The sequence below is a fragment of the Columba livia genome, chromosome 21 (genome assembly GCF_036013475.1).
Source record: "Columba livia isolate bColLiv1 breed racing homer chromosome 21, bColLiv1.pat.W.v2, whole genome shotgun sequence".
Taxonomy (NCBI): domain Eukaryota; kingdom Metazoa; phylum Chordata; class Aves; order Columbiformes; family Columbidae; genus Columba; species Columba livia.
Window position 1 is genome coordinate 2,086,521 of NC_088622.1, and position 25,117 is coordinate 2,111,637.

The window sequence follows — 25,117 nt, forward strand, 5'->3', positions numbered from 1 at the left end:
TAAAACCTATTTCCTCGTCAAGCTGCTTGAAACAGTTATCTACACAAGCTAACTAGTCTGGCGAAAGCTGGAGAGGGATTTAGGTTATCTGTTTTCCTCCAAGCTAAGGCTCTAAAGCTGAAAAATGGAGTGAAACTCTGATGCTGTCAGTGCCCTCTGTGGTTACATGACTTGGTGTGTCGGAGCAATCCTGGAGCCAGGAGAATGGCTTGGAAGTGCAGGAGTTGTTCGGGAATCTCAGCTTGTTATTTTTCAGTGCTTCGTTGCACGAGACTATTGTTTTACTGCACTCTTCACCCAAAGGAGCTCACATGCATTTGGGCTTGATTGCTGTTTCAAAGAGATTTCTTCCCTTCTGTCCCGTGCTCCGTCTCGCTCCCCTTGGGGCTGGATGGACTCAGGCACTTGTAACACAGCCCTGGCCACGGGTGTTTGCACAGACTGCGCTACAAACCGCCACGTTGCAGAATAGGCTGGGTTTCCTTTCCAGAGGATCTGTCCAAACCCCGAGTGTGTGTCTGGGCTCCAGATGTCACAGGAACTGCATCTGTTTGCTTTTCTTTTTCCTCCGGGCTTGGATGGGATAGTACGAGTCAGCTAGAATCCAATGCTGATCTGTCAAATTGCACGGACAGGAGAGGATCTGAGTGTGAAAGAGCAAAGACTGTACATACTATGTATACACAGATATACCACATGTGACTATATATATATATTTATACATTCAGATATATTTTTACACAACAGCAGACAGAGGCAAGGAAGCTTGTTCTGCAATATGCATAAAGATTAGACCCCAAAGCCTTGTGGCTGCATAAATAGAACAAGCACTAAGCCCCACACCCATGTACTGTGTGTCAGTGGGGCTTCAGCATCAACCCAAACTGGAGAGCTGCTCATTCCCAGCATGTAGGTGAGGCCAGTTGACCAGGAAAGATTCCTAATGCCATTTGTCATTAGTAAGATTCATATCCCTAAAAAACTGCTGGATTTGGAGAATGGAAAACTTCAGTTCCAAGTCTTGTTATCGGCAGCTAAAGTTCTTCACTTAGTTAAAAAGCCTAGAACAGCAATGATTTAAAGAAGCAACCAGTTTAAAAATTGTGCTCAGTGGCCAGACATTACTCTTGGGCTTTTGGTTTATGGACTTATCTTAAGTTGTTTAACGTAACCTTCTACAAGGAGCTTGGCTGAAAGGAGATAGGCCAATGGCCAGCAGTTCTGGCGAAGCTAATGCCCCAGTTCCAGGCATGCTAAGGCAGTTTTGTGTGGCTTGGAAGTCTGGGAATGTTCCCTGCAGCTGTGAAATGGTCAGAAGTGAATAAGGCTGTCTGGAGATGTGTGCCTGTGCTGCAGCAAACAGATTCCCAAGTGAGGAAGCCGCCCCGTTTTGCTGCAAGTTCCAGGTAACGTCACCAAGGCTGGTGATGGGAATCGGAGCATGTGTAGGTCGCTGGAAGTTGTTCATGTTTCTCAGAACAAAGCTCTGTCCAGATCCATCAGGCTGTTCTGAGCCACAGCCAGCCCAGAGATAGATGCTGTTGTCCCTCGCATGCACCAGCAAAGTTTCCTTGGGCTGCAGAACTGTGGGAGTTGATTCATAGTTATGTACAATCGCGATGGTTTAGCCTGCGTGTGAGGGAACATGGATTTTCACGGGCTGCACACAGCAGACGTGGCTTAAACAGCCCTTGTCAGCTGCTTTAAGGAAAATATGATACAAAACCATGCTGCGGCTCAATTCTGGCTCCCCTTTAGTCCAAAGTAAGAGCAATACAAGTCTCCACGAGCACACAGAGCTGGGCTCAGAGCCTCGGCGGTCCCAGAGAGCAGCACATTCCCAGCAGAGAGATTCTAGACATTCCACCCAGCACACGGGAGTTCTACCTCCCCCATCAATCTGTGTGATCAGGTTCCTTTTATTGCAGCCCTGATACTTCAGGATAGAGGAAAAAAAAATGGAAAAAAATTAAAAATGGGCTGCCCTGATTCATTTGTCCCCAGGGGACAGCCTGGAATTATTATTCTTAAGGGACAAGCAAAATGCCGGCAGCATCCCCGGTTCTGCCACGTGCAATCGGGGTTGCTGGTGCATCCGCACCGGGAACGTGAACGGCGTCGCGGTGCTGGCACAGGTGAAATCCAGGTGCTCACCCCCCTCTCCTCGCGCAGCTGGTGAAGCTATGCAGCGGGATGATCGAAGCGGGCAAAGCCTACATCACCACCAACAAGCACTTCGTCAGCGGGGTCCGGGACTTGTCGCAGCAGTGCAAGAAGGATGAGATGATTTCGGTAAGTCACCCCCCGGGATGGAGGATGGGACACAGTGAGGGCTGGGGAGTGTTAAGTTTGCCGATGCTGTGAATGGACCATATTACCCAAGACCCTTATACAGTATAGGTAGCCATTTAGTGTGAGATTTTATTTTTGGAGACCATCTGATGATGCAATGCTGAAAGTCAGAGCGAGATTCATTATTTGCAGAGAGAACTGGACTTTTAAGAAGCCACAGTGCTGGCAAGGTGGTTGGAATCTAGGTCAGTAAGCATCAGTTATTTAGGTAACACAGGTAACCAGCCTACACAAGCGAGTAGTGATGTGGATTTTAGCACTGAACTGGAAAGGACAGGGAGCCTGTGGCTTCAATGTCAGATATTTTGAAACGCGGGGTGGCTCTTCAGTGGCTTCATGAGGGTCTGTCGCAGATGTTGAACCCCTGGGAAGGAAGAGCAGCTGCTTCTATTCACCACCTGTTCTCTTCGCCTTGTTTTGCAGGAGTGCCTGGACAAATTTGGAGACAGTCTGCAGGAAATGATCAACTATCACATGGTAAGATGCCACTTCCTCTTGTCTTTCTGGGGGCGGATGGCAACGTCTTTCTCAAGGCGCTGGTTGATGGTGTTTGGCTTACTTGACACTGCGCAAAGGTGGGGTCTGTGAAAGGAATACACTCTGAAGCCTGGCGTTCAAATTGGTGACATTAGGAGACCAGCAGATCTGTGAATGGATCAAACTGGGAGCAAACTCCACAGGGTGTGTGTAGCTCTATGTTTAAGGGTGTCACGGGACATATTAATGCTACTGTATCTCGCTAACAGAGCCCCAGGAGTTAGAATCTGCCCTTTCTCCATCCCTAACACCCAACCACGGCACCTGCAAACCCTTGTACAAGAGAAAGGTGCTTTGTGCTTGGTGGCTTCATGCCAGACTCGCAATTTTAAGTCTGTAACTCAGTAGGAGCTTAAAGCACAAGTGTTTTAAAGAGAAGGAAGCTTCAGGGTGTCAGCACTGGACTGACCCACTTTTATACTGCGATGCCCCTGTCAAAATACATTAGGCACGATGCTCGCTTTTGGGATGCGGGTTAACCACGTGCAGCTGCAGAAGAAGCTGCATCGAGTCCATTTAATTATTTCGTGAAGCAGGTAGGGAGACTGTTTCCCAGTAAAAAAAATGACAAGGAAAAGAGGTTGTGCACACGTAGCTCTCCTGGGACTGTTAGTGTTTGGGAACAGTAAACACCTGTACAGCAGTGTTGGTGGGGAGAGAGTGAATGAGCAGCAGAGAAAAGGTGTGTTTGTGTCGAGCAGAGAAAATCCAACCCTGATTTTTCTGATGCTGCTCAAATTCCCTCTGAAAACCAGTGCTGAGGAGTACGTGCAGCCCAGCCGCGAGGTAGCAGCCCCGGCCAGAAACCTCTGGAATTGCACAATTCCGTCTGCAAGCGCCGCTGCGCCAGCTGTGCGGCTTCCCCTGCGTCCCCGCTCGCTGCCAGAAGTGGCACCTCTGGGACTGCGCTCGCCTCAGCCAACTCATAAAGCAGGAGGACCCTTCCCAGAGCTGTCACATCCCCAGCTGATGTGGTCCAGCCCTTCCCAGCCACCCCACCCTGTTCACAGGCCTGAGCTCCCGCTGCCTGTGACTCAGGGCTTGTGAAAAACAGCATTTCCCTACCACCAACTGCAGGGACAAGGGAAAAACGTGCTTAAATGCTCCCTCCCCCCGGCCTTTGGAGAGCATCCTCCTCCCCTGGTGCCCAGCAGTGTGAGTCCCTCGCTGGGAAATGGCTGTGGAATGATGACTGCGGCATTTGAGCCCTCTCGGATGGCTATTCAATTAACGGAGTTATTTTTAGTGCCTTCTGCTGTCTCCTTTGTGTGCGTGTGTGTGGATGTGTATCTTGGCTTGTCCGCGCCTGAGGATCTCAGCTATGAAGCAGTTGTCAGTGCTCGCTCTAGGAGTGTAGCCAGGACAGTATGTACAACTGGAACAAGTTAAAAAGAAGAGGAAATATTCCAAAAAAATGGGTTGGAAAAGCTTGTTCTGTAGTTTTATTGCTAGAGCACTGGGCCCAGAGATGCCCTGATTCTAGTTCAGCAGAATCCAAGCTTAAAACCCGCTTGAATGTAGAAGATGAGCAACGTCTTGGGAAACTGGCTTCCTAGGATGTTCCCTTCAGAAACGGATGCTCAGTGGTTTGAAAAAGAGCTTCCAACTGGTGATACGATGCTGACCTCTGGAGGCATCGCTGCTGTTCTCTGAGCCTGCGGGATGCTGGATCCCATCACCCCATCGGATGAGGTTCCACGTGCACGATCCATGATCCGTGGCAGGGACCGCGTTTCCAGCCGGCTGTGTGAGCAGCGGGTGGCAGGCAGGGATGCTGGCGCCTTGCAGCATCCTTCCCGCAACGCTCACCCGTGTCCTTTCACATGAGCCTGAGTGGCATGAGCTGGAATTTTCCTCCGGGGTGTCCCCTGCGATCCCTCCTCCTCACAGAGCCACGCTGGAGTGGATAAATTCTGACTGCGGCTTGCCAAGCTCTTCTGGGCTTGTCTGCAGAGAGATGCTGTGCTGTCAGCTCCCAAACCTGCGCTTGCCTCCCTCCTTCGCACCCTCCCTAAAACGGGCTGAAAGGTGTAGCGATCCGACAGACCGTTCTGTGTGAGAAAACAACTTTCTTTTTACAGCGTCTCATCGATGTAATTAAGTACATGAGCGTAACAAGCTATTCCCACAGATAAAGGAGCATAACGCTGCCGCCAGTTCTAGAGTGGTACCTGATAATTACGGGCTTTACGCAGTGTTTGGAATTAGGGCGGCGCGGAGGCTCTCATCAGTACCACTCCAGACAGCGCCGTGTTGAGCTTCATTAAGTCCCGAGCGTTCCCGGCTGCCATAAATCACCGCGGCTGCGTCACTGGGATCCTCCAGCAGCAGCAGCAGCTTGCAGGGGAGATTTAGCCGTGCTGAGCAAGCTGGGGAGCGTTTCCCGCTGACGAGAAGAAAAGCCACCCAGGCTGTGATGAGTCAGAGAGGCAGGCGGCAGATGTTGCGGGTGGAGGGTAGTGCTGGAGTTCGGGGGCAATGAGGAGGGAACTGGGGGCATGAAATGCCTAAGCCACGTGTCAAACACAGGTTTGGATTTGTCCTGTTTCCTCAGAAGTCCGTGCTGGGAAAGGGAATTGTAGGATCGGGCCTTTTGCTGCTGTCGGGTGAGCTGTGTGAGCTCCTTTCTTGCTGACCCTCCTCAGGCACAGATGTGTGTGAGTCATGGGCTGGACTTCTTGTGTCCTGGTGGAAGCTGAGAGAAAGGGTGGGGTGATATTTGGCCTGGAAAAATCTTAAAACAAGTGATTTGTTCCAAGTATGTCTGGGAAAGGAGAAAAAGCCAAGGGATGATTTTACATTTGAAGCTCTAGCGCTTAAAGCTCTATTTATTTTGTGTTGAAAATTGAATGGAAGGACCCACTTGGGGATCTTGCCTGGCAAAATTAATGAAGAAGCAATAAAAGTAGCGCTGGTAGCACAGGATGCTTCTCAGCAGAGATGCTGCTGGCAGGAAAAGTGTATTAATTACCTGGTATCCAGTGATGTTTGATTTTTCTCTACCCTGGAATCCGTTCTTCCTTGGAGTGCCCCAGAGTACTTGTCTGCAGTTGTGCGTATGACACAACACTGTCTTTTCCTTTCCCTGGTCCTCAGCAAATGTGTCATCCTGGTGGAAACCAGTGATGGAAGCGTCCCAGCTGCAGCTGCAGGTGGGGACCAGGTGGTTTTCCTGCTGCTTGCCCGTCCCTGCGCGGCGCCGTGAGCGGAGGGAAGTGCTGGCCGTGCCCGAACATCACTTGGGGAAGCTGCTCCGTGGGAAAAGCTTTAGGCCAATGCCTCTTGGAGAGAGCGAGCGGATGCCAAGAGCAGTAAATAATTTACATTGGTAAAAACACAAAGCTTGGGTGGTCTTGGGGTTTGCTTTCTTTCCCCCTTTGCTTTGCATCTGTTGGTGTTTAGGGGCCCTTCGTGCTCAGCTGGTCCTGGCGTGTTTCTTGCTTTGTCCTTGGCTGCAGCGGTGCATATAGTAAATGTGTATGGGGCTCTGCAGCCGGTGCTGCTGCTTCTGCACAGGGTGCTTTGCGTTCTGCACCTGTGGAGTGTCAGAAGCGTGACTTTGCTCGTCTCCTTGTGGGAGGTGTTGGGCAGGGAGGACATCTGTGTCTGCAGGCGTCTCCTGGCACGGGGAGGAGGCGTCAGGAACAAACCAGAGTGGTTTTGCTGGTAGATTTACTATGGGGCATGAGAAGGTTGAAGCTCGGTGACCACCTTGGAGTGGGTATCACTTGTCAGATCTCTGCAGCGCCTGGCGAGATCTTGGTCTCAGGCTGGGAATGCGCATTGTGCTTCAGTTCTGTTCTTGTGTGTCACCATCCTCCATTTTTAATTGGCAATGAATTAGATGGATCTTCCCCAAGTGAAGTCTGTTTTGCTCATGGTGGTAGCTGGTGAGCGACCTCCCTGGACGAATCTCAACACTGGAGCTTTTTAATCTTGTTTTCTCCCATTGTCTTGCTGCCGAGGGGCAGTGAGAGCGGCTCGGTGGGCACCTGGCAGCCAGACCAGGCTAAGCCACCACCTCCTCACAAAAAGCTGCTGCTTTGGGCAATGCCGGCCCTTTTGCATTGTAAATGCTCTAAGGTGACTTTTCCTGCCTCTGGGAAAAAGTTGGGAGACGGGGTGTAGACTGATGAGCTTGGGACGGAACAGACATGAGAGTAAAATGTAGAAGACTTGTAGGAACTAAGGCCCTTTACGTAATATGTTTGGACCTCTCACCATGTTCATGAGCTGGTCTGGCTGTGATGGACCCTCAGATGGTTCCCATCTCCTGAGGTCACAGTGCCCTCCTCTGGCAAAATGAGAAATTCCAAAGTGGGGTCTGTAAAGGTGACTCGTGCAAACCCTCCTCTCCTGAAGGTCTGTGGGTGGGACAGGTCTCTCTGTGATATTCGGAGCCCTGGCACAGGCTGTGGAACCTGCAGCGCCCAAATTCTGCACTCATAGGGAGTGCTGCGGCTGCAGGAAAGAACTTATTATCCATTATGACAGCCGTCAAGTAATGGACACCACCAAGCCCTGGAGCTGCTGAGTCCCTCACACTGAAGGTCCTGGAGAGCACCCATGGATCTTCTGACACCTCAATGTTTGCATGTTGCAAGAATATTTGATTTTGTTCTCTTTTCTTTCAGATCCTGTTTGACCAGGCCCAGAGGTCAGTCCGGCAGCAGCTGCACAATTTTGTGAAAGAGTGAGTACTTGTCTTCTCACTTTGGTCTTCAGTTTCTTGAGCTTCCATCGCACCTGCCCTCTGTGCACTGCAAACAGAACCACAACCTCCACACCACTGCTCGTGTCTCTAGATGTAAATGCTACTTCAAAAGTTCATATTGTGGATCATGTATTTCCGAAAGCAAATGTTAATAAATGAGTGATCACAGTGTACCTGGCTGCATCTGTCCCTGCTCTGCTGCTATCACCACTATTCTGGCTGCTTTGTAATGACAGTTCCCATCATCTCATCCTCTTTGTGTTCCAGTGACGTCCGGAAGTTCAAGGAAACCAAGAAGCAGTTTGACAAGGTGCGAGAGGACATGGAGATCTCACTGGTGAAGAACGCCCAGGCGCCGCGGCACAAGCCACACGAAGTGGAGGAGGCAACGGGCACCTTGACCATCACCAGAAAGTGTTTCCGGCACCTGGCGCTGGACTACGTGTTACAGGTCCGTGTCTGTGCCCCCAGCTCTGATTGTGGTTCCCAGTATAGAGCAAAACATCACCCACAAAATGCTGAATAATCTGCTCTAGGGAATGAAGAAGTCGAGGGACGAGACGGGGCAAGTAGGGTCTCACAGCTACATTCAGGAAGGTACTGGAGTACTAATCCGTTGGACGTTTTCTCCCCAGCCTGTAGAGAGACAGACCCTGCTTGGTGGATCTGTTGCACCTTTCAAATCTTGCAGAACATGTTTCCCTTTCTGTTGCATTTGGGTCTCACCAGCCTTTTCAGAAACACACTTTGTGGAACTGTCCGTGAATAGCTTGTGGTTTGCTGCTAGGGCTACTGCAGCAAGTTGATGCTTAATCTCTGTGCCAGACCGCTTAATGCTGCCGATGCTGAGAGCCTTGTCTTGATCCCTTCACAGATCAACGTCCTGCAGGCCAAGAAGAAGTTTGAGATCCTGGATGCGGTAAGGGCTCTCTGTTTTCTGTTTTTTGGTGACCCAATGAAGGGCAGCCCTCTCCATTGCAGGTTGCATGGGCAGACAAACCGACTTCTCGGTCTGCCCTGGTGATTCTGTCTGGGTATGCGAACGAGAGGGGAGAATAAAGGACCAGTGGGATAATCCACAGGCCGGAGCTGGAGGGGACTTTGAGGGGCGAAGGATGCTGCTTTGGGCTCGTAACGGGTGACGTGGCAGCATGGAAGGGTTTGTGAGAGGAGAAGAGGGACGTGGATCAGTTGCTCTGTGAAGGGAAAGGGTTAGACCTCAAAGAGACATGTTTGTAGGTACTAAGGGATAAGGACTTTTTGCTTTGTCCCAGAGCTTGTTGTGACCTTGCTGTCGTTTCCCTCCGCAGATGCTGTCCTTCATGCACGCCCAGTACACCTTTTTCCAGCAGGGCTACAGCCTTCTCCACGAACTGGATCCCTACATGAAGAAACTAGCCACAGAGGTGAGGGGACGGGGAGTTTGATTGACTTAACGTGCCTCAGAAACCTCGTAAACCTTCTTCCTGACTTTGGTACCTGGTGTTCTCCTCTCTGCCTTTAGCTGGACCAGCTGGTGATCGATTCTGCAGTGGAGAAGAGGGAGATGGAGCACAAACATGCCATGATCCAGCAAAGGGTGAGTCCTGGGGCTGCAGCTTGGTGCAGAGCATCGCTTTTCTCCATCAGTGCTGCTGTCTGGATCACAATGGCAACTGCCATCTGATCGTAGAGTCCTGGAATAGTTTGGGTTGGAAGGGACGTGGACTAATTTAATTTTATTTTCCTTTTCCTTCTGTTCACGGATTGCTGACCTGCCCCTGCAGACCCTCCTGCAGGTGAGTACCCACATGTAATTCTTCTGACATCTTCCTTTCTCCAAATCAGCATTTTGCTGGTATTTACTAAGCCCTGCCTTTGAAAGCAAAACAAAGAAACCTTCCCATAGCTTTAGTGCTGTAACCCGGACACTGGCGATGTCATTTTAAAGCCCAGTTTCAAGTGAGTTTGGTTTAATCCTCACCAAAGTTGTTTTCAGCCCTGTGCTAAAGTAAGATTTTGGTTCCCTCTGCTTGGGATGCACTTTGGGCACAGTACGAGGGGATTTCATATAGAAATAGCTGTTAATGGGTAGGAATCACTAAGGAGTCTGAATCTGGCAGGCGCTTGTGTGGATCAATACTGCTCACCAGGAGGAATCTTTAAGTGGCCGTTGTTTCCTCTCTCAAAAATGTCATAACCCATGAAATGGAGACGTAACCAGATTGGAAAGCTAATGACAGACACTCCCTGTGCATGTGCTCCCTTGGGTTAAGTGTTCGGAGGGAGGGGGGAATCCATTTGTGAGCTCTTGGTTCCCCCGGGACTCTGCTGGAGTGATGACTTCATTCCAGGGAACATGGAAAATCTCTCTCCAGCGCATCTCAGTTAAATCTCTTTACGTGGACTCTCAGTGGACTCTCAGGGAGTGAAGCAGAGGGCAGGTTCAAAAGCGGGAGAGAGAGCAATTACTCTTCATCAGGACACATATGCATAGAGCTGTGGCTCTCTGCGTGCATACGCTTGTAAGAGAGCTGAACATCCTTGCTGCAATTTATGATTTAAAGCTTCCTGCCCAGAGATGTTATTTGACTGTTATTCAGCTGCTCTGAGTCAGTGCTGCTCCTCCCTTTGCCATGGAGCAAGGGAGCACAGGACACATGTGAATAATGTCTTCATGCTGAGCGCAGAATACCCTCTGATCTCTTCAAAATAATTCTCACTGATACAAAAAGAGTTCCAATAAGGTCGGCAAGAGGAAAGGAAGAGTCTCAAATGTTTATTGCCGCTCATAAAAATTGAGTTATCCTCCTGTTGTGCAAAGAGAGAGGAGAGCTTCAGCGCCAAGGCTGCGGCGGCTTTTCTTCGGGCTGTGTAGAGTGCACATGTAATGGGTTTGGATGTTTCTATGCGCTCAGTCACTTCAGATGGATGCACAGAGACTTGGTGTAGGCTGGAGAAAATTTTGGGGGAATATAACACTGGAACACACAGGCCTAGAGGTTTGTTTTCCAATGCAAAATGAATAGGGAAATAGTAATGTTTAAACCTTGAAGATCTTGATCTTCCTGAATCCTTCCGCTGCACCAAAACTGACAATTCTCTGAAAGTGGAAGAACAGGGCTTTTTAAAAACAATCATTTGCAGCCCCATATCTGTTCCTCAGTGTGGAATAGTGGGAGAAGGAATTGTGCTTGGTTTGCCCGGCAAGGGAGGACAGAGTGCCAAGGCAGAGCTCTCTGCCTCATTTACTCCAGCTGGTAGATAACAAACCAGGGGCCATATGGCGCTTCAACACCCCGATTTCCGTGGCTGGAATTACCCACCAAAGCCCGGCTTTGCTCCGGGAAACCAGGGGACGCAAACCCTGCTGAAGGCAGATAAGCCCGGCTCTGTTAAGGTCAGGGAGGCATTCGGTGAGCATCCTCCTGTCAACTTTGTTGCCCGGTTTCTCCCGCTCCCTTCTGTGCCTCCCTGACAGCTGTATGGTAATTAGCCCTTGCTCTAAGCTGATTGCCTGTGAATAGGAGCAGGAGGAGGGGGGGAGCAGGTGGTCCCCAGGGGCCAGCGGATCTTCCTTCCCTAGTGCCCCTTGCTTTGACAGGAGCCAAGGGCAGAGCTTACAGCTTCCCAAAAAGGAGTAGGAGGGGTAAAGGAGAAAGGGCTTGAAGAAGAAATCCCTCCTTCCCCGCCAGCCCACGGTGCTCGGCAGAGATGCTGCTCTAGAGAGGGAGGACACGCAGCTGCTCTCTAGTCAAGAGCAGCAAAAAAACCCTCCCTTACAGCAGCAGCATGAAGATTTTCGGCAGGCTCGAGTACCTCCTGGTAAGGAAACTCCCGCAGGGTTGGGTTGATGTGGGGAGAAAGTTCAGAGGGTGCTTTTCCTTGGGGGGAAACAAGGGTTGTACCTTTAGGACCTCGCTTGCTGATGTGACCCGAAAGCAAGCTCGGCTTTATTAGTGCAGGAGAGCAGCTGCGTTGGGTGCTGTTTCTGGGTTGGAAAAGCTCTGGGGCAGGGCACAGATCTCTGCGCATCATCTGCTGACAAGCTGCAGAGCAAGGGCATCATTTGGCATTAGGAGACGCAAGAAACAAAAGGTCTGTAAATGGGATTTGGCTGGAATTGAATGAAAGCTGTCTGCACAGAGCGGAGCGGAGCTGGGGGAGTCCTCCTCCAAGTTCCATCTGCCTCTGAGGGTCTGGGACTGTACACAGTGTATACACAGCGGTAAAAATAGCCAGAAAAAGGAAAGCTTGAAATATATTCAGGCACCAGAAGCGAACAGAATGTGCGTGCACCGGTGTTTGTGTGGAAGGGGGCGTGTGTATCTTTAGGGAATGTGAATATTCATCTGAATTACACTTTTTAGCCAAACTAGTCACGTACAATTTTTAACTCACCTCCAGGAATTCTTTTCAATACATGGATGTATACATAATGTTAGAGTGTACATAATATTATTGTTCAACACTGAGCATCACTGGTTGCTTAAGAGGGCACTTTTGGATGAAAGCCTTTGTCCTCTATGAGGAAGGCATGTATCGCGTGTGGTGTTGCTTATCCTAAATGGTATTGATTGAAAATAATCTAACACGGAGTTTGGCAGTAAGATACGTTTCTCTGAATATCTAAAACCAGCTGGGCTGAAATGATTCACTGGTCATGGTTGCCTCGTTTTGATAGTGTTTTCCGTCAGTAAGAATGAAAACATTGTGCAGAAAAGGATAAGTATCATTATTTCCATGTTGGATTTACACATTGAGGGAGTAACGCCATGGCTTCTCAGGGAGGGCCATTGCCATTATGATTGTATTTTAAATAATTGTAAGGAAGTCTGGGTGTTTCAGAGGAAGGTTCTGTCTGTCCCAGCTGGGTGCTGTGCCCTTGGGGACAGGAGTGACCCTATAAACAAGGTTTCCATGGGGATGCTCTTGGGCAGGGCTCCTTGCTTGGACTCCCACCCCCAGGGGCTCCAGGCTGATCTGGGGGCATCTTCATGTTTCATATTAAGTCTGTTCACTGAAGCTGGAGGTTTATTTAATTTTATCAGCCATTTTCTCTGCATGAAATGCTCGTTTCGCAGGAAGAATTGGAAGAGTTCGGCCTCTGCAGTGCAAGCAGGGTCTGTGCACGCCATGTGGAGATGGGCAGGGGAGTCCTGACGGTGTGGGCCATGCGACAACCTTCAAACAGGGCTGGTTTTTGGGGTTTTAAATTTGTTTTGGTTCTTTTTTCATGAGTCTTTGTGGGGTTTTACTTCCCATTTGCTGGTTTGAAACCGTCCGCATGAGCGTCCCTTTTCACATCCCGATGGACGTGCCTCTTGGAATGCGTTACTTCATTGTTGCTTCAGCGGGATTCGTGTGCGCCCATGGAAACCGCTGAAATGGCATTTCTAAAGGAAAATCGGTTCCCAGGCGGCCCCGTGTGTGAACTCGGAGGGGAGGGGACAGCGGGGCTGGTGTCATTGAGCTGGTTTCTTTTTTCGGAAGACGTCCGATTTATTTCACCCGTGTGTGATCCGACGCGTCCCTGCTGTCACTACCCACGGCTGCACGTGCACTTGGAGCCAGAGCCATTTGGATCCCCATCCAAGGAAAGCTTTTCCATGTCAAACATTATTTCACATCACAGCGACAATGAGGTGCTAAATGAGGACTTAATAAATCAGCACAAACCTATTTAGAGCAGATTTTTCTACTCTGTGTACATTGCAATGATGGGAAGGATTCGTTAAACGTAGTCTATTAATATAATGCATTATAATCTCATGTATACAGCTCTGGTCGAGTTGTTCTGCCCTCAGCTGCCTTGCTGTACTTCTGTTCATATAGGAATTACGCCAGCAGAAATATGAGCAGAATTTGGCCTGGGGTTGTTTCATTAACCAAAGAGAGAACAAGGAAGAGAAACACCTTCAAATGAATACGAACACAAGCCATTCTTTCCAGCAATGTGTTTCTGTGTTTGAACATCCACGTGGTTGCTTCTCTGTAGTCTTAGTCTTGGTGGTTTTATGTTTAATTTGCTCTTGGTGCAGGTCAGAGTTCTTTCAGAGGCGAGGAACAAACTCCACATGTCCGCAGCTGTTCTGCTGGAGCCGGTCGGCTTGTGGAAAGTTGTAATAAAATAGTCTCAATGAGGTTAAATTCACACCTGGCTTGACTCCACTGCTTTTTAGTGGATTTACTCGAGTGACGCATGTGGCCCATCTGTTCCTCCTGCACTCATCACCAGTATATCCTCCTTACTCTCACACTGCGTGATTATATAAGGACAGCCGAAGAAATCGGGATATTATATTTAGACTCTCCCTCTTGTTTTTGCCTCTTCCACAAAGTGAGGCACAGCTAAGTGCTCATTTTTAAGATGCGCTCGGAAGGGTTTTGAACAAAGTCCGGATTTTTGGATGTTTGCATTGTTTCTTACAAAACAGTGCAGATTCTCATCAAATGTACCGAATTGTCACTTTAGGAGCAGCTCTACAAAAATCACGCGTTCAAACATCTACGAGATAGAGGAAAATTCCCTCTAGCCTTTGTTTGCAGTGTGCACATGGAAGACATCTGCAGAAGAGGACCCCATGGGATTCACCCTCTTACGGCAGGAAAATGCTGGACTGAGCAGACCTCTCTTAATTGGGTTGCCTTAGAGCAGTTCCTCGTGTCTAATTGGGCATCATGCTGTCTTTCCAAGGAATGACTCAATCCTGTCCCATTAGATCTCCTCCTTCTCTATCAGTATTATTCTTATGATGACACCTCCCAGGCAAGCTTGCATCTCTGAACATGAAAATAACTCATCCTAATGAGAGTGAAGTGCACGTTGCCTGGCAACGCAGCATCACCAGGGCCTTGGTGTGCTGAGCTAGGACAGGCACTTAACTTAATGGGGCTGTTTTCACCGCTGTGTCTTTGAACCAAGTGGTACAGGGAGAAATATTTGTGCTCAGGAGAGAGGAAGGCGTGGGTAGAATGCATCATTAGAGTGGAATCGGCGTGCAAAAGAAGACAATGCGCCTTAGTTCCCCAGGTTAGAGGGGAGGATCGTTGGGTTTCATGACCCAGTTTCTCTTGGGAAGAGCGCAGAGCATCGCCTGGGGAGGGGATCCCGTGTTCTGGGAGGGCAGCTGCTGTTCCCTCTGCTCTGTCTTGCTCCCCAGCTGTCAGAACCCATGGGATCTGTCTGATGAATCAGTGCCAAACCTGACAAACCCACCCTGACTGGTAGCATAGAGACCTGAGTGAGCGCAGATTGGAGGTGGCACATGATGATAGCTAATGAAAATGGAATTGATAAGTCTTCCCCTCTGGAAATTATCGTGCCTGTTTTCCTTGTGTGGAAGGGTTGGGGTTTGTTCTGTCCCTGGCCCTTTGCAGAGCAGAGAGGTGGCAGCAGCATCGCTATAGTGACTCAGTTGGCCAGTGGAAAGCACCTCTGTGGCTTTTTTTCCCATTGCAGGCTGCCTCAAATATTGGGAATTGTTAGCCCTCACCATCATAAGCTGCCTGCCTTTCTCCTTATCAGCTACCAGAGGGGGGAAATACAGCACTGACAATACTTTCCTGCAAACAATAGGGACAGATAAGTGTACCAGAATGAGGACAATTTGCATCTGCTATTCACAGTGAGGACAGACAGCTCTGCCTGAACCTTAGGATTTTGACATAGAGGGTTTTTAATTAGTGATGTTTCTATTAGGCTCATCTGTACCTCGGTCCTGCAGAGCACAGTCGTGCTGGAATCTCAGTCTCTTTCTGTTTCCAGGACTTTTCTTACGATGACTCAAAGGTGGAGTTTAATGTCGATGCCCCGAATGGCGTGGTGATGGAAGGCTACCTTTTCAAGAGAGCCAGCAACGCTTTCAAAACATGGAATCGGTGAGTAATAACTCATCTTGCATTTGACCTTTGCTCTCAGACTCTGAACACAGCTCATAGTGCCTGCACCAGGACACATTTCACTTGTGGTGAGATCTTAGCAACTGTTGTCATCCCTGGAAGGATTCCGAGCTAAGTAGTTAAAAGCTAAATAGTTAAAATAGTTGAAATGAGGTTGGTTTGATAGTTTCTGCGCATAGAGGCATTAATTTTAGGAGCATTTTGCTTGCAGGTGGAGGGAGGTGATCCTTAATCTCTACTCAGCACTGGTGAGGCCACATCTAGCTGGTGCTGAGCTTGCAAAGCCACCTACTTTGCAGGTCTTTATTGTGTTGGAGATGTACATTACTCAGTAAAAGAGGTAGATGCTGCATAGTTTATGTATGTGATAATTGTTTTTAAACAGGAAAATAATAATGCTTCGTTCTGTGAAGCAGGACATGCCATGAGTATCAAACCTGTCTATTATGGGACCGGGAGATGTGTGAGAGTGGAAATATCAGCTGTGCAGCTGGGAGCTGAGAAATGGCTTTCTGTGCAGTGACCCTGCTCTTAATAACTGATGAATATTTCATCTGGTGGGTCACTGGGAACACCAGGCACCAGTCAGGAGCCTCCACAGCTGCCAGAGACCTCAGGAAAGTGGAAGCAAAGGTTTCATGTATCTGGCCTCGCTCGATATTTGTGTTTTTAGTTTCCCTTGGGATCGTCAGTGGCTTTCATGGTTGTGCAAAAGGATTCAGACCCTTCCAGGGAGTTTCTAATGCGTGAGATCGATGCTTTTTTGATCTACATTTCCTCCTCTCACACAACAGGGGAATGATACAATATTAAGAGATCTTTTACTTGCCTATGGGATCTGTTCAAAGTAGACACCACAGCAAGGCTGTAATGTGCTGTTGTCAGGCTCTGGAATAAACAAACACTAACAAACTGCCGTTCGCTTGTTCTGATATCTGTCTGTCTGTCTGTCTGTCTGCCCTCAGGAGGTGGTTCTCCATACAGAACAGTCAGCTGGTCTACCAGAAAAAGCTAAAGGTCAGTGGGGCTACTGGGGCAGATTGGCCAGCTTGGCTGGTGTCCTGCTCCGCTGGGGACTTGGGCACCATGGGGTGGAAGGAATGGAGAGCAGAAATGGGTGATAGAATCCCAGAATGGTTTGGGTTGGAAGGGACCTTCAAAGGGACAGTGTCCGCTAAGCATTTTGGTTGGGGAAGGAGCTTTCTGATTCAAGGAGCCCACACAGCCACCTGCTCTCCCCGTTTCAGGATGTCCTCACGGTGGTGGTTGAAGACCTGCGGCTCTGCACTGTCAAGCCATGTGAAGACATAGAGAGGAGGTTTTGCTTTGAGGTCGTCTCGCCTACCAAGTAAGTTTGGTGGCTTCCCCGGGCCATCCTTTTGGTAGCTGGGCTGTACATAGAGCTGCAGGAGATGAGATTGGAGGAGATGCTGCCCTGGGCTGTTAAATGTTGGCTGGGAGGTACCATTGCCTGTGCTCCAGAATCCCTGGGAGGTTTGTCAGACGCCAGCATAAGCCAGATCTAGGCCACACATCCTGAATATACACATAGCCAGGGAATCTGTCACTTCTCAGCTCTTCAAAGCAGCTGGTGGATCTGCCTGGAGTTTTTGAAGAAGGAACATGTCTGACAGTGCAAACTTATAGGATTAGGTTTTTTCCCTTTTTCCTGTCAAACCAAGGTGCTGCCCCCATTGGAATGTCCGTGCTGAGGATGAGGTGGAACAATTTTGACCAAAACGTGTGCCCCGTCCTTTTGCTCTTTCCCACTCGTTTCTGTGCCTGCAGGAGCTGCATGCTGCAGGCGGACTCGGAGAAGCTGCGTCAGGCCTGGATTCAGGCTGTTCAAGCCAGCATCGCTTCTGCGTACCGGGAGAGTCCGGACAGCTACTACATCGAGGTGAGTGGAGACAGTCAGGAAATGTCCATAATTGTTTCTCTGAGCTTTGTTCACCAAGCAAAGCCATGCTTGCAAAGCTGGGCTATGGGAAAGGCAGGGCTTTAAATCAGCGTTGTCCTCACATCTTCACTCTCTTGCCCTTTCTCTGGATCGATGGAAATATGCTCCTGTGGGCAAAGCTTGCTCCCTGGCTGGGACAAGGGCAAGCAGGTGCTTTGCTGGACAATGGTTTGGGTGCTGCCTGTGCTCGCAGAGCAGAGTTTTGTGGCAATAAGAGAGGTTAATGAGACTTTACCTGCTCCCTTCTTGGACTAGCCCTAGCTTATTCTTCTTCAGATAACATTTCCTATCGACGCCTCTGCTATACAATGTCTGGTTCATTCTCCAGCGCTTTGCAGAATCCCAGAACCCTTTTTTCCCCTGCAGAGGCTGGACCGAACTGCTTCCCCATCAACGAGCAGCATTGATTCTGCCACCGACTCCCGGGAGCGCAGTGTGAAAGGAGAGAGCATCTTACAGAGAGTGCAGAGCATCCCCGGCAACGACCAGTGCTGCGACTGTGGGCAACCAGATCCCCGCTGGGCCAGCATCAACCTGGGCATTCTGCTGTGCATCGAGTGCTCCGGCATCCACAGGTACCAGTGATGGGTTGCAAACTCCACGAAAAAACGGTGCAGCGGGAATTACAGCTGACTGTAATGTTCGTACAGGCAGATTCCAAAGTAATTGCTTGCTGTGGTACCTGTGTGTGCAGGTACAGCTGTGTGTGCATCTCTGCTGTACCTGCATTTGCATAGATAAATACATGATAACTGGGTTGATCTTGTTCATCTTATGGTGGGTTAGAAGTTCTGTTTTGAGGCATGTAACCATTTCAGTTTCCTTCCTTTTGGATTGATAGGAGTCTGGGTGTTCACTGCTCCAAGGTCCGATCTCTCACGCTGGATTCCTGGGAGCCAGAGTTACTGAAAGTGAGTGGTGGCTTTTAACGGTGAGAGACAGATAAATGGTGGACGTGGAGGAGTCCTACTTGGTGGGGGGCTAGAGGGAAGGTGCCTCCTCACCTGAGGATTTAATTCATTCCGTCTTGTGTCGCAGCTGATGTGCGAGCTGGGGAACAGCACCATGAATCAGATTTACGAGGCGCAGTGTGAAGAGTTGGGACTGAAGAAACCAACAGCCGGGAGCTCCAGGTGAGTCTGGTCCTCACTGTTCCCTAGGGCTGAACATCTCATTCCGTTTTCAGCTATACCCCGCGCTTTAAAATGAGAGATAATTTTAGGTTTGAGAAGCTATCCCTTCTTAATATAAGCCTCAGTGATTCTTAGGACTCGAAGCTGGGTTGATAAAATGACAGAGAGCAGCTCAATCTCCTCGTGGCTGTTTGCTTTAGGTGAATCATACATCACCCTGAACCCAGCTTTATGCTTTTCTTCTCTTAGGCAGGACAAGGAAGCCTGGATCAAGGTGAAGTACGTAGAGAAGAAATTCCTGAAGAAGCTGCCGAACGGGGAGACTCTGACCGAGAGCGAGCGGAAACCTCGGCGCTGGTGCGTCAAGAAGTGCCAGAGACACAACAGCACCACGAAAGCGCCCACGGCTCGTAGAAAGTACCGTCACGAGGCTGGCAATGCGTCCCCGGCCATGCTGTCATCAGGTGGGAACCCCCTCGTCCCCATGCTCACCTTGCCCACCACCCTTTGTAGGTAACACACCTGCCCAAATAACCTGCGTGGGCCCGTCTTTCCCTGGGACCTGCAAGCCAGAGGTATAAGCAAAAATGCTGATGGACAAACCGTGTTGATGCAGGTCTTTAGAGCCATTACTTGATGTTTTCCATCTATTTAAAGAAGTTCTTGTAGCTAAATGAGATCATTACCCTCGGGTGATCCAGCTTGCTTTGTGCGCTTTCTTTCACATTCCATCTTCCTGCCATAAAAAGTTTCAAAGCCTTATATTTTTACCTGTTTATCTGTAAGACAGACCATGCTTATGAAGGGTTCTGGCTGCTCAGAATCCTTGTGGATAACTTGATCCGCAGTTTATCACCACCTATGGTCAATTATATTTTGCTGGTGTTACGTGGGAATGAGTTTGGCACTGGACACATCCGGGGTGCGTTGGATATGCAAGCTCAGCCTGGGTACATAGAGCTGTAGAACTGCATATCGTTTCGTTTGCATGCTGTTAACTCTGTGTTTCCAAATCCCTCCGTGTCAAGCAGCTGCTACGCTGGAGAGGAAGTTCCGCCGGGATTCGCTGTTCTGCCCCGATGAGCTGGACTCTCTCTTCTCCTACTTTGACACCGGCGCCGGCTCCGGCCCACGCAGTAAGTACAGAGAGAGAAACGAAGCGTCTGTGCTGCTGGCACATCCACCCGCCAGCTCTCCCAGGGCACGGGCAGAGCATCGGACCCCAGGCGAGGCGTCGGCGTCACTGCAGAGAGGGTTAACACTTCGGAAACGTGATGAGGAGTTAGTTGCACAAACCCCAACACATCGCTTTTATTACACTTATTATTATAATATCCTATCCAGTCAGTGCCTAGTGTTTGCGTTCTGATGGATGGGATTTTTTTTCCCCAACATCTTTTATTCCCAGATTTTGCATTCCATTGGCTTTTTTCTGGTTTTAGTTGTGCCTTTTAATTATATATTTTTTTTTTTGAGCAAGTCTTATTGCGGACAGCTTTTTCTTTTTTATTACTTTTTGTGTTTGTGCCGATGAACCCCCCTCACGTTCCGTCCACCTTCCTCTAGGTGCCAGCCACATCTCTATGCAGCATCCGCTAGCAGGTGGCCCCTGGAGTGGCAGTGGCATTGGTCCCGGTGGGAGCGGTACGCCGTTCCTCCTGGACGGAGGTAAGGTGACGCTCTGGCCGCTGGCAGCAAGAGACACCCACGTTTTATTTGTCCTGACCCAAGCATCAGGGGCAGTTTTGTATTTTCCTTCAGCCAAATGACTGCAACCCACACGTTGCTGATCCCTTGTGGGGAAGGACAGGCTGGCGGGTTTTTGCAAGACAAAAAGCTTCTTAGGATTTGCAGCCGTCAAATTTTCTACGTCTAGGATGAGATAAAGGATCCAATCCTGTACAGGTGGGATCTCATGGCAAATAGGGAGTAAGAAGTGTTTAAGTGAAATGCTGCACAGACCGGTCGTGTGCTCCGTTACCATCCTTAGCTGAGGAGTGGTTGCTTTTTAAAACTAACCAGCTCAGTTGCTCGTTACTGTGTGAACTGATGAGAAATATTGAAGGGTTCTGAAGATTTCACCAGCCAGGCTTTAAGGTGAAGGTGTCTTGTTCTGCTGTGGTTTTTGAGGCTCAGATCTTGAGTTCTTGCAGCCTTTCCTGCTGTTGCTCTTTGCAAACACTACTCAGATCGTATTCTGGAAATGTTTTGTCAGCTACAGCCTGGCCTGTTTTTCTTCCTAATCACAGTGGTTTGAGAGTAGGTCTTGGGGTAGATCATGGGGGTTTAAGCTCTTGAGTTGTGGGAGTAGAGACACCCTCAGCCCTTACAGCCACTGGGAAGTTAAAAGCGGCAAGAAGCCAAGTCCAGCCAGAGCATCCCTGAGGACAGAGCTGATGTGCCGTCCCTGTTCCCGCAGGGACAATTCCTGCACGTGCTTCTTCCTTCTTTTCTGTCATTTTTCTGGACTGTTTTCAGGTGCAAGTTGGGAAAGGCACATAGTTTCTCTGCCACTGACTCATTGCATGTCCTTGGGCAAGTTACTTCATCCCGTCATCACCCCATTCCTTGTGTGTAGTCGGCTGCTTTGTAACACTCAGCAGCGGAGCAGGGGAGGTTGGGAAGCACAGTGGGGAAAGGGAGGGGATGTCTGGGAAGGTGAACAAGCTAATGGTCAATACATTAAGAGTTCAGCTTGAATACACACTGGTATTATTTGGCCCAATCATGGTCCATAATCTGTCACAAGAGCGATGCATCGTGCCCCAGCAACAACTGAAAAGCTCTGGGGAGAGCATGGATAGAGTGGAAACTGAGATTTTTTTAGTGATAAAAGCAGAGTGGGTATCTTTTTTGCTTATGACACTGCTGCAAAGCTGTCGCTGCTGCTCTGCTCCCGTCCACGTCACAGATGGCAGCAAGGGCTGTGCTTGCCGCTCCAAAGTGCTGTGGTGATGCTGGAGCATCCCTGCGCAAAGGGCAGCGCGGGGACACGGACAACATAAGGCTTTTCCAGTCTTCCCGTGGGCAGTTTTACTGAGTGGAGCTAAACGGGGTATCAGTCCCCCCTCCCTCACCACCAGCGCCCGGTGCTGTGTGTGTGACGTTCCGTGCAGCCCTTTTCCCCCGTGGTCTCGACCATGCCTATTGCAGGGATGCCCTGGTATTAAAATGGGCTTGGTTTGTCTTCTGTTGGCCCTGCAGGTCTGAGCAGTGACAGCGGGCTCGGGGGGAGCACGGACGGCAGCACCGATATCCTGGTGTTTGGCTCCGTGGTGGACAGCGTGACGGAGGAAGGTGGGTGACGTGGGCTGCGGGTGGATGTGCGGGGCGGCAGGGTGGGTGGGCAGGACTCTCCGGTGCTAAGAACAACAGGGGACATAAGAAATTAGAAACACAAAGCTCTTTGGGTCATCTCCATTCTTTTCTGCCTCTTAGAGTGCGAAGTGTCGGAGGAGTCGAGCGGTGAAGCGGAGATTGAACAGGAGGCATCGGATTTGGAGGACCTGAGGGAGCTGCATCCGGGCTTGTTGATCTACAAGGCGGCGCAAGCCCGAAACCTGCCTCTCATGGCAGAGGCGCTGGCACATGGTGCTGAGATCAACTGGGTGAACGATGAAGATGAAAACAAAACTCCTCTGATTCAAGCTGTGATGGGGGTATGTTGTCCTGGTGGCTGAGAAGCCGTGTTTGGGAATGTGAGGTCTTGAGTGCACTGAAAATGGGAACTTACAGCCCAATGTGTGCTCGTGCATCCTCCCAGTACTGCTGGCTGAATGTATTTAAAATGTCCCTTTCCCTTGCTAGGGCTCCTTGATAGCCTGCGAATTCCTGCTGCAAAATGGTGCCGATGTGAACCAAAGAGATATCCGCGGCCGGGCCCCCTTGCACCACGCCACGTACCTGGGGCACACCGGGTGAGTGCTGTGCCCATCGCTCTGAGAGGCTCCATCACCCCTGGATTGCCACGCAGCGTTAACACTGAGTTAAGGGGTATCATGGAACAGTTTGGGTTGGAGGGACCTTCCCAGCTCCCCCAGTGCCCCCCTGCCATGAGCAGGGACATCTTCACCAGCTCAGGTTGCTCAGAGCCCCGTCCAGCCTGGCCTGGGATGTCTCCAGGGCTGGTTCATCCACCACCTCTCTGGCCAACCTGGGCCAGGCTCTCACCACCCTCAGGGCCAACAATTTCTTCCTCGTGTCCAGCCTGAACCTCCCTCCTTTAGTTTAAAACCAAGGTGGGTGGGGGAGCTGGGTTTTGATAAATTGGTTATTTGCAGAACATGCCTTTTTTTATATCACCTCAGCAACATCGTTGTCTTAAGGATAATTGCCCCCATACCGACAGACAGGGGGTCACTGCTGTACACTCCTTCCTCTCTCCACGCCGCTGCAGCATTTCCTGATTTATTATTATAATAAACCAATATAGGTGAAGCTGTGCCTGCCAATGATAGAAAGTGCCCTCTGCCCACTCCAGTGTGGAGCGAGGGAGCCGAAATTTCTCCTCTGATGGTTTTTTCTTTCCCTCCTGCAGTCAGGTCTGCTTGTTCCTCAAGCGAGGCGCAAACCAGCACGCGGTGGATGGCGACGGGCAGGACCCGCTCAGCATCGCTGTCCAGGCGGCCAACGCGGACATCGTCACCTTGTGAGTGCAGCCAGGGCCTCCCAGCACCCCTGTACGGCAACTCTGCCCGTAATGAGCCATCGGGGAAGGAATAACCAAACCTCTCTCCCTTCTGTTTCCTTCGTTTCACTCCAGGCTGCGTCTGGCTCGAATGAACGAAGAGATGCGAGAAGCGGAGGGTCCCTTTGGACAACCAGGTCAATATCCCAGCAACAGCCCCACTGAGCTGCAGTACAGGAAATGTATACAGGAGTTCATCAGCCTTAATATAGATGAGTGTTAGTGACAACTCCCCCACCTCCCCTTGGCCGTCTTGAACTTGGGCTGGATTTCTGGGAGCCCTGAGAAGCCCTTATCCTCGGTATATTGGTGTTTCTTGCGGATTGGTCTGTTTTTGATGCCTGCACATATAGGTTTGGGATGCACGCGGGAAGGACAAGGGCTCTTCCCTGTTAGCGTTAAGTTCTCATGCTTGACTACTGAATGGTTGATTTTCGTGGGGCATAACCACAGACCATGGCGTGTGGACTGGAGTGTGTGAAGAGTATGGGAGACTAGTTTAGCATTTAAAAAAAAAATTAATAAAAGAAAGCAAAGCAAAGGAAGCCCTCTATCACCAGGAGAAACCCACCAACAATACGATCAGACGAACACGTCTCCGCTTCAGTGTAGTTACCGTGTGCTGAGTTCTCGTCTGAACAGGTTGTTTGGGAGGGATTCTGACGTGGAGCCCGATGTCCCGGCAGCGTGACCGGCCGCCCGCTCTCTCCTGGGTCTGCTGCAGCGCCCGGGAGCTGCTGGGCCAGCTTAGAAAACTTCAGAGCTGACCCCTGAGCCAGGACCAGGCTGTTTTGTGGGGCAGAGATGTTTTGCTCCAGAAGGCACAACGCAAGGGGCAGGATTGAGAGCAATGGCGACTCATCTGAATTGCTCTCAGGACTATACCAGCTGCACTTTTCCCTTTTTGCCCACAGTGGCTAGCTGGTCAAAGCCATAGCTCACCTGCTACCGGAGCCAGGGCGCGATGTGCGCGGCGTTATGGAGGCAGCGGTGCTCGTTTATTTTTGGAGGCTGGGAGGAGCTTGTCGCTGGCGATGGGCTTTGTGTCAGGGAAGAAAAGCCACGTCCAGCTCCCAACCGACTGGCTGCACGATGCAATTTGAGTCCGGCCAGTTTGTTTCCTGGTCACTTCAGATTTCTGACTTAGCATCTCTGAGAAGGAGGCTTCGACTTGCATGTGCATCCCCCTCTGTTCCCCCCACGCATGCGAGTTGGGCATCTCAGCACCTGCCCCAGGGGCTTTTGAGTTCCCGTTCCCCAGTTCCAATAACCGCCAGGATCATCTTATTGTCTCTTTCCTTTTTCTTGTGTTATTCTTTGCTGAAGTGGGGGAATGTGTTTCTGCTTGGAGCACTTTGCTGTGTTTGTGGTCTGTGTGCTGAGGACCGTGCTGCAGCAGCTCATGGGATCCTGTCTCGGAAGGGCTTCCAGAGCACAAATACCACTGGCAGCTCGTCCTCTGGCTGGGAATCTGGGCGCCAAGCTGAAATGTGCTCCTGCAGAGCCTCTTCAGAGCTGCAGTGACATCCGAGTTGTTCAGGTGACGGTGTTGAGCCCACCTGGACACCGAGGCCGCTGGGGTCGTAGTGCCTTACGGGGAGTGCTGGGATCTTCAGGGGATCAGGAACGCAAGAAGACCAGGCAGGGTTCCCCATCCTCCTGCTTTACATCAGCAGTGATGCACAATCATATTAGTTTCATCCAGAACGTTTGACTTCTTTACTTTCTTGGGTTTTGTACCCTGGCTGCTGTCATGCTGCAGCCCATGGTGGATTAAACCGTTGCAGGTTTGTTTCTCTTGACATGATTGTGTCCTCGGACGCTGATCCAGCTCTTCACGCAAGATACTGAAG

The 25,117-nt window shown here is 50.1% G+C and overlaps 1 protein-coding gene across 7 annotated transcripts in view; it reads left to right on the plus strand.

The window, feature by feature from the left end:
• The window catches only part of ACAP3 (ArfGAP with coiled-coil, ankyrin repeat and PH domains 3), a 62,818-nt gene that overhangs the window by 30,778 nt on the left and 6,923 nt on the right, over window positions 1-25,117 (plus strand). For 4 of the 7 annotated variants that reach the window (XM_065037890.1, XM_065037894.1, XM_065037889.1 and 1 more), the window contains 23 exons: window positions 2,173-2,292; window positions 2,776-2,829; window positions 7,524-7,582; window positions 7,871-8,054; window positions 8,478-8,522; window positions 8,914-9,009; window positions 9,108-9,182; window positions 9,370-9,381; window positions 15,351-15,463; window positions 16,450-16,501; window positions 16,732-16,832; window positions 17,273-17,384; window positions 17,811-18,019; window positions 18,286-18,355; window positions 18,483-18,577; window positions 18,827-19,041; window positions 19,609-19,713; window positions 20,144-20,245; window positions 21,782-21,874; window positions 22,016-22,236; window positions 22,385-22,494; window positions 23,115-23,225; window positions 23,340-23,401. In XM_065037890.1, coding sequence (XP_064893962.1) covers window positions 2,173-2,292; window positions 2,776-2,829; window positions 7,524-7,582; window positions 7,871-8,054; window positions 8,478-8,522; window positions 8,914-9,009; window positions 9,108-9,182; window positions 9,370-9,381; window positions 15,351-15,463; window positions 16,450-16,501; window positions 16,732-16,832; window positions 17,273-17,384; window positions 17,811-18,019; window positions 18,286-18,355; window positions 18,483-18,577; window positions 18,827-19,041; window positions 19,609-19,713; window positions 20,144-20,245; window positions 21,782-21,874; window positions 22,016-22,236; window positions 22,385-22,494; window positions 23,115-23,225; window positions 23,340-23,401 — 2,416 coding nt within the window. Of the gene's footprint in view, window positions 1-2,172; window positions 2,293-2,775; window positions 2,830-7,523; window positions 7,583-7,870; window positions 8,055-8,477; window positions 8,523-8,913; window positions 9,010-9,107; window positions 9,183-9,369; window positions 9,382-15,350; window positions 15,464-16,449; window positions 16,502-16,731; window positions 16,833-17,272; window positions 17,385-17,810; window positions 18,020-18,285; window positions 18,356-18,482; window positions 18,578-18,826; window positions 19,042-19,608; window positions 19,714-20,143; window positions 20,246-21,769; window positions 21,875-22,015; window positions 22,237-22,384; window positions 22,495-23,114; window positions 23,226-23,339; window positions 23,402-25,117 lie in introns of all 7 variants that reach the window. The other 3 variants (XM_065037891.1, XM_065037892.1, XM_065037893.1) reach the window with 3 other exon arrangements.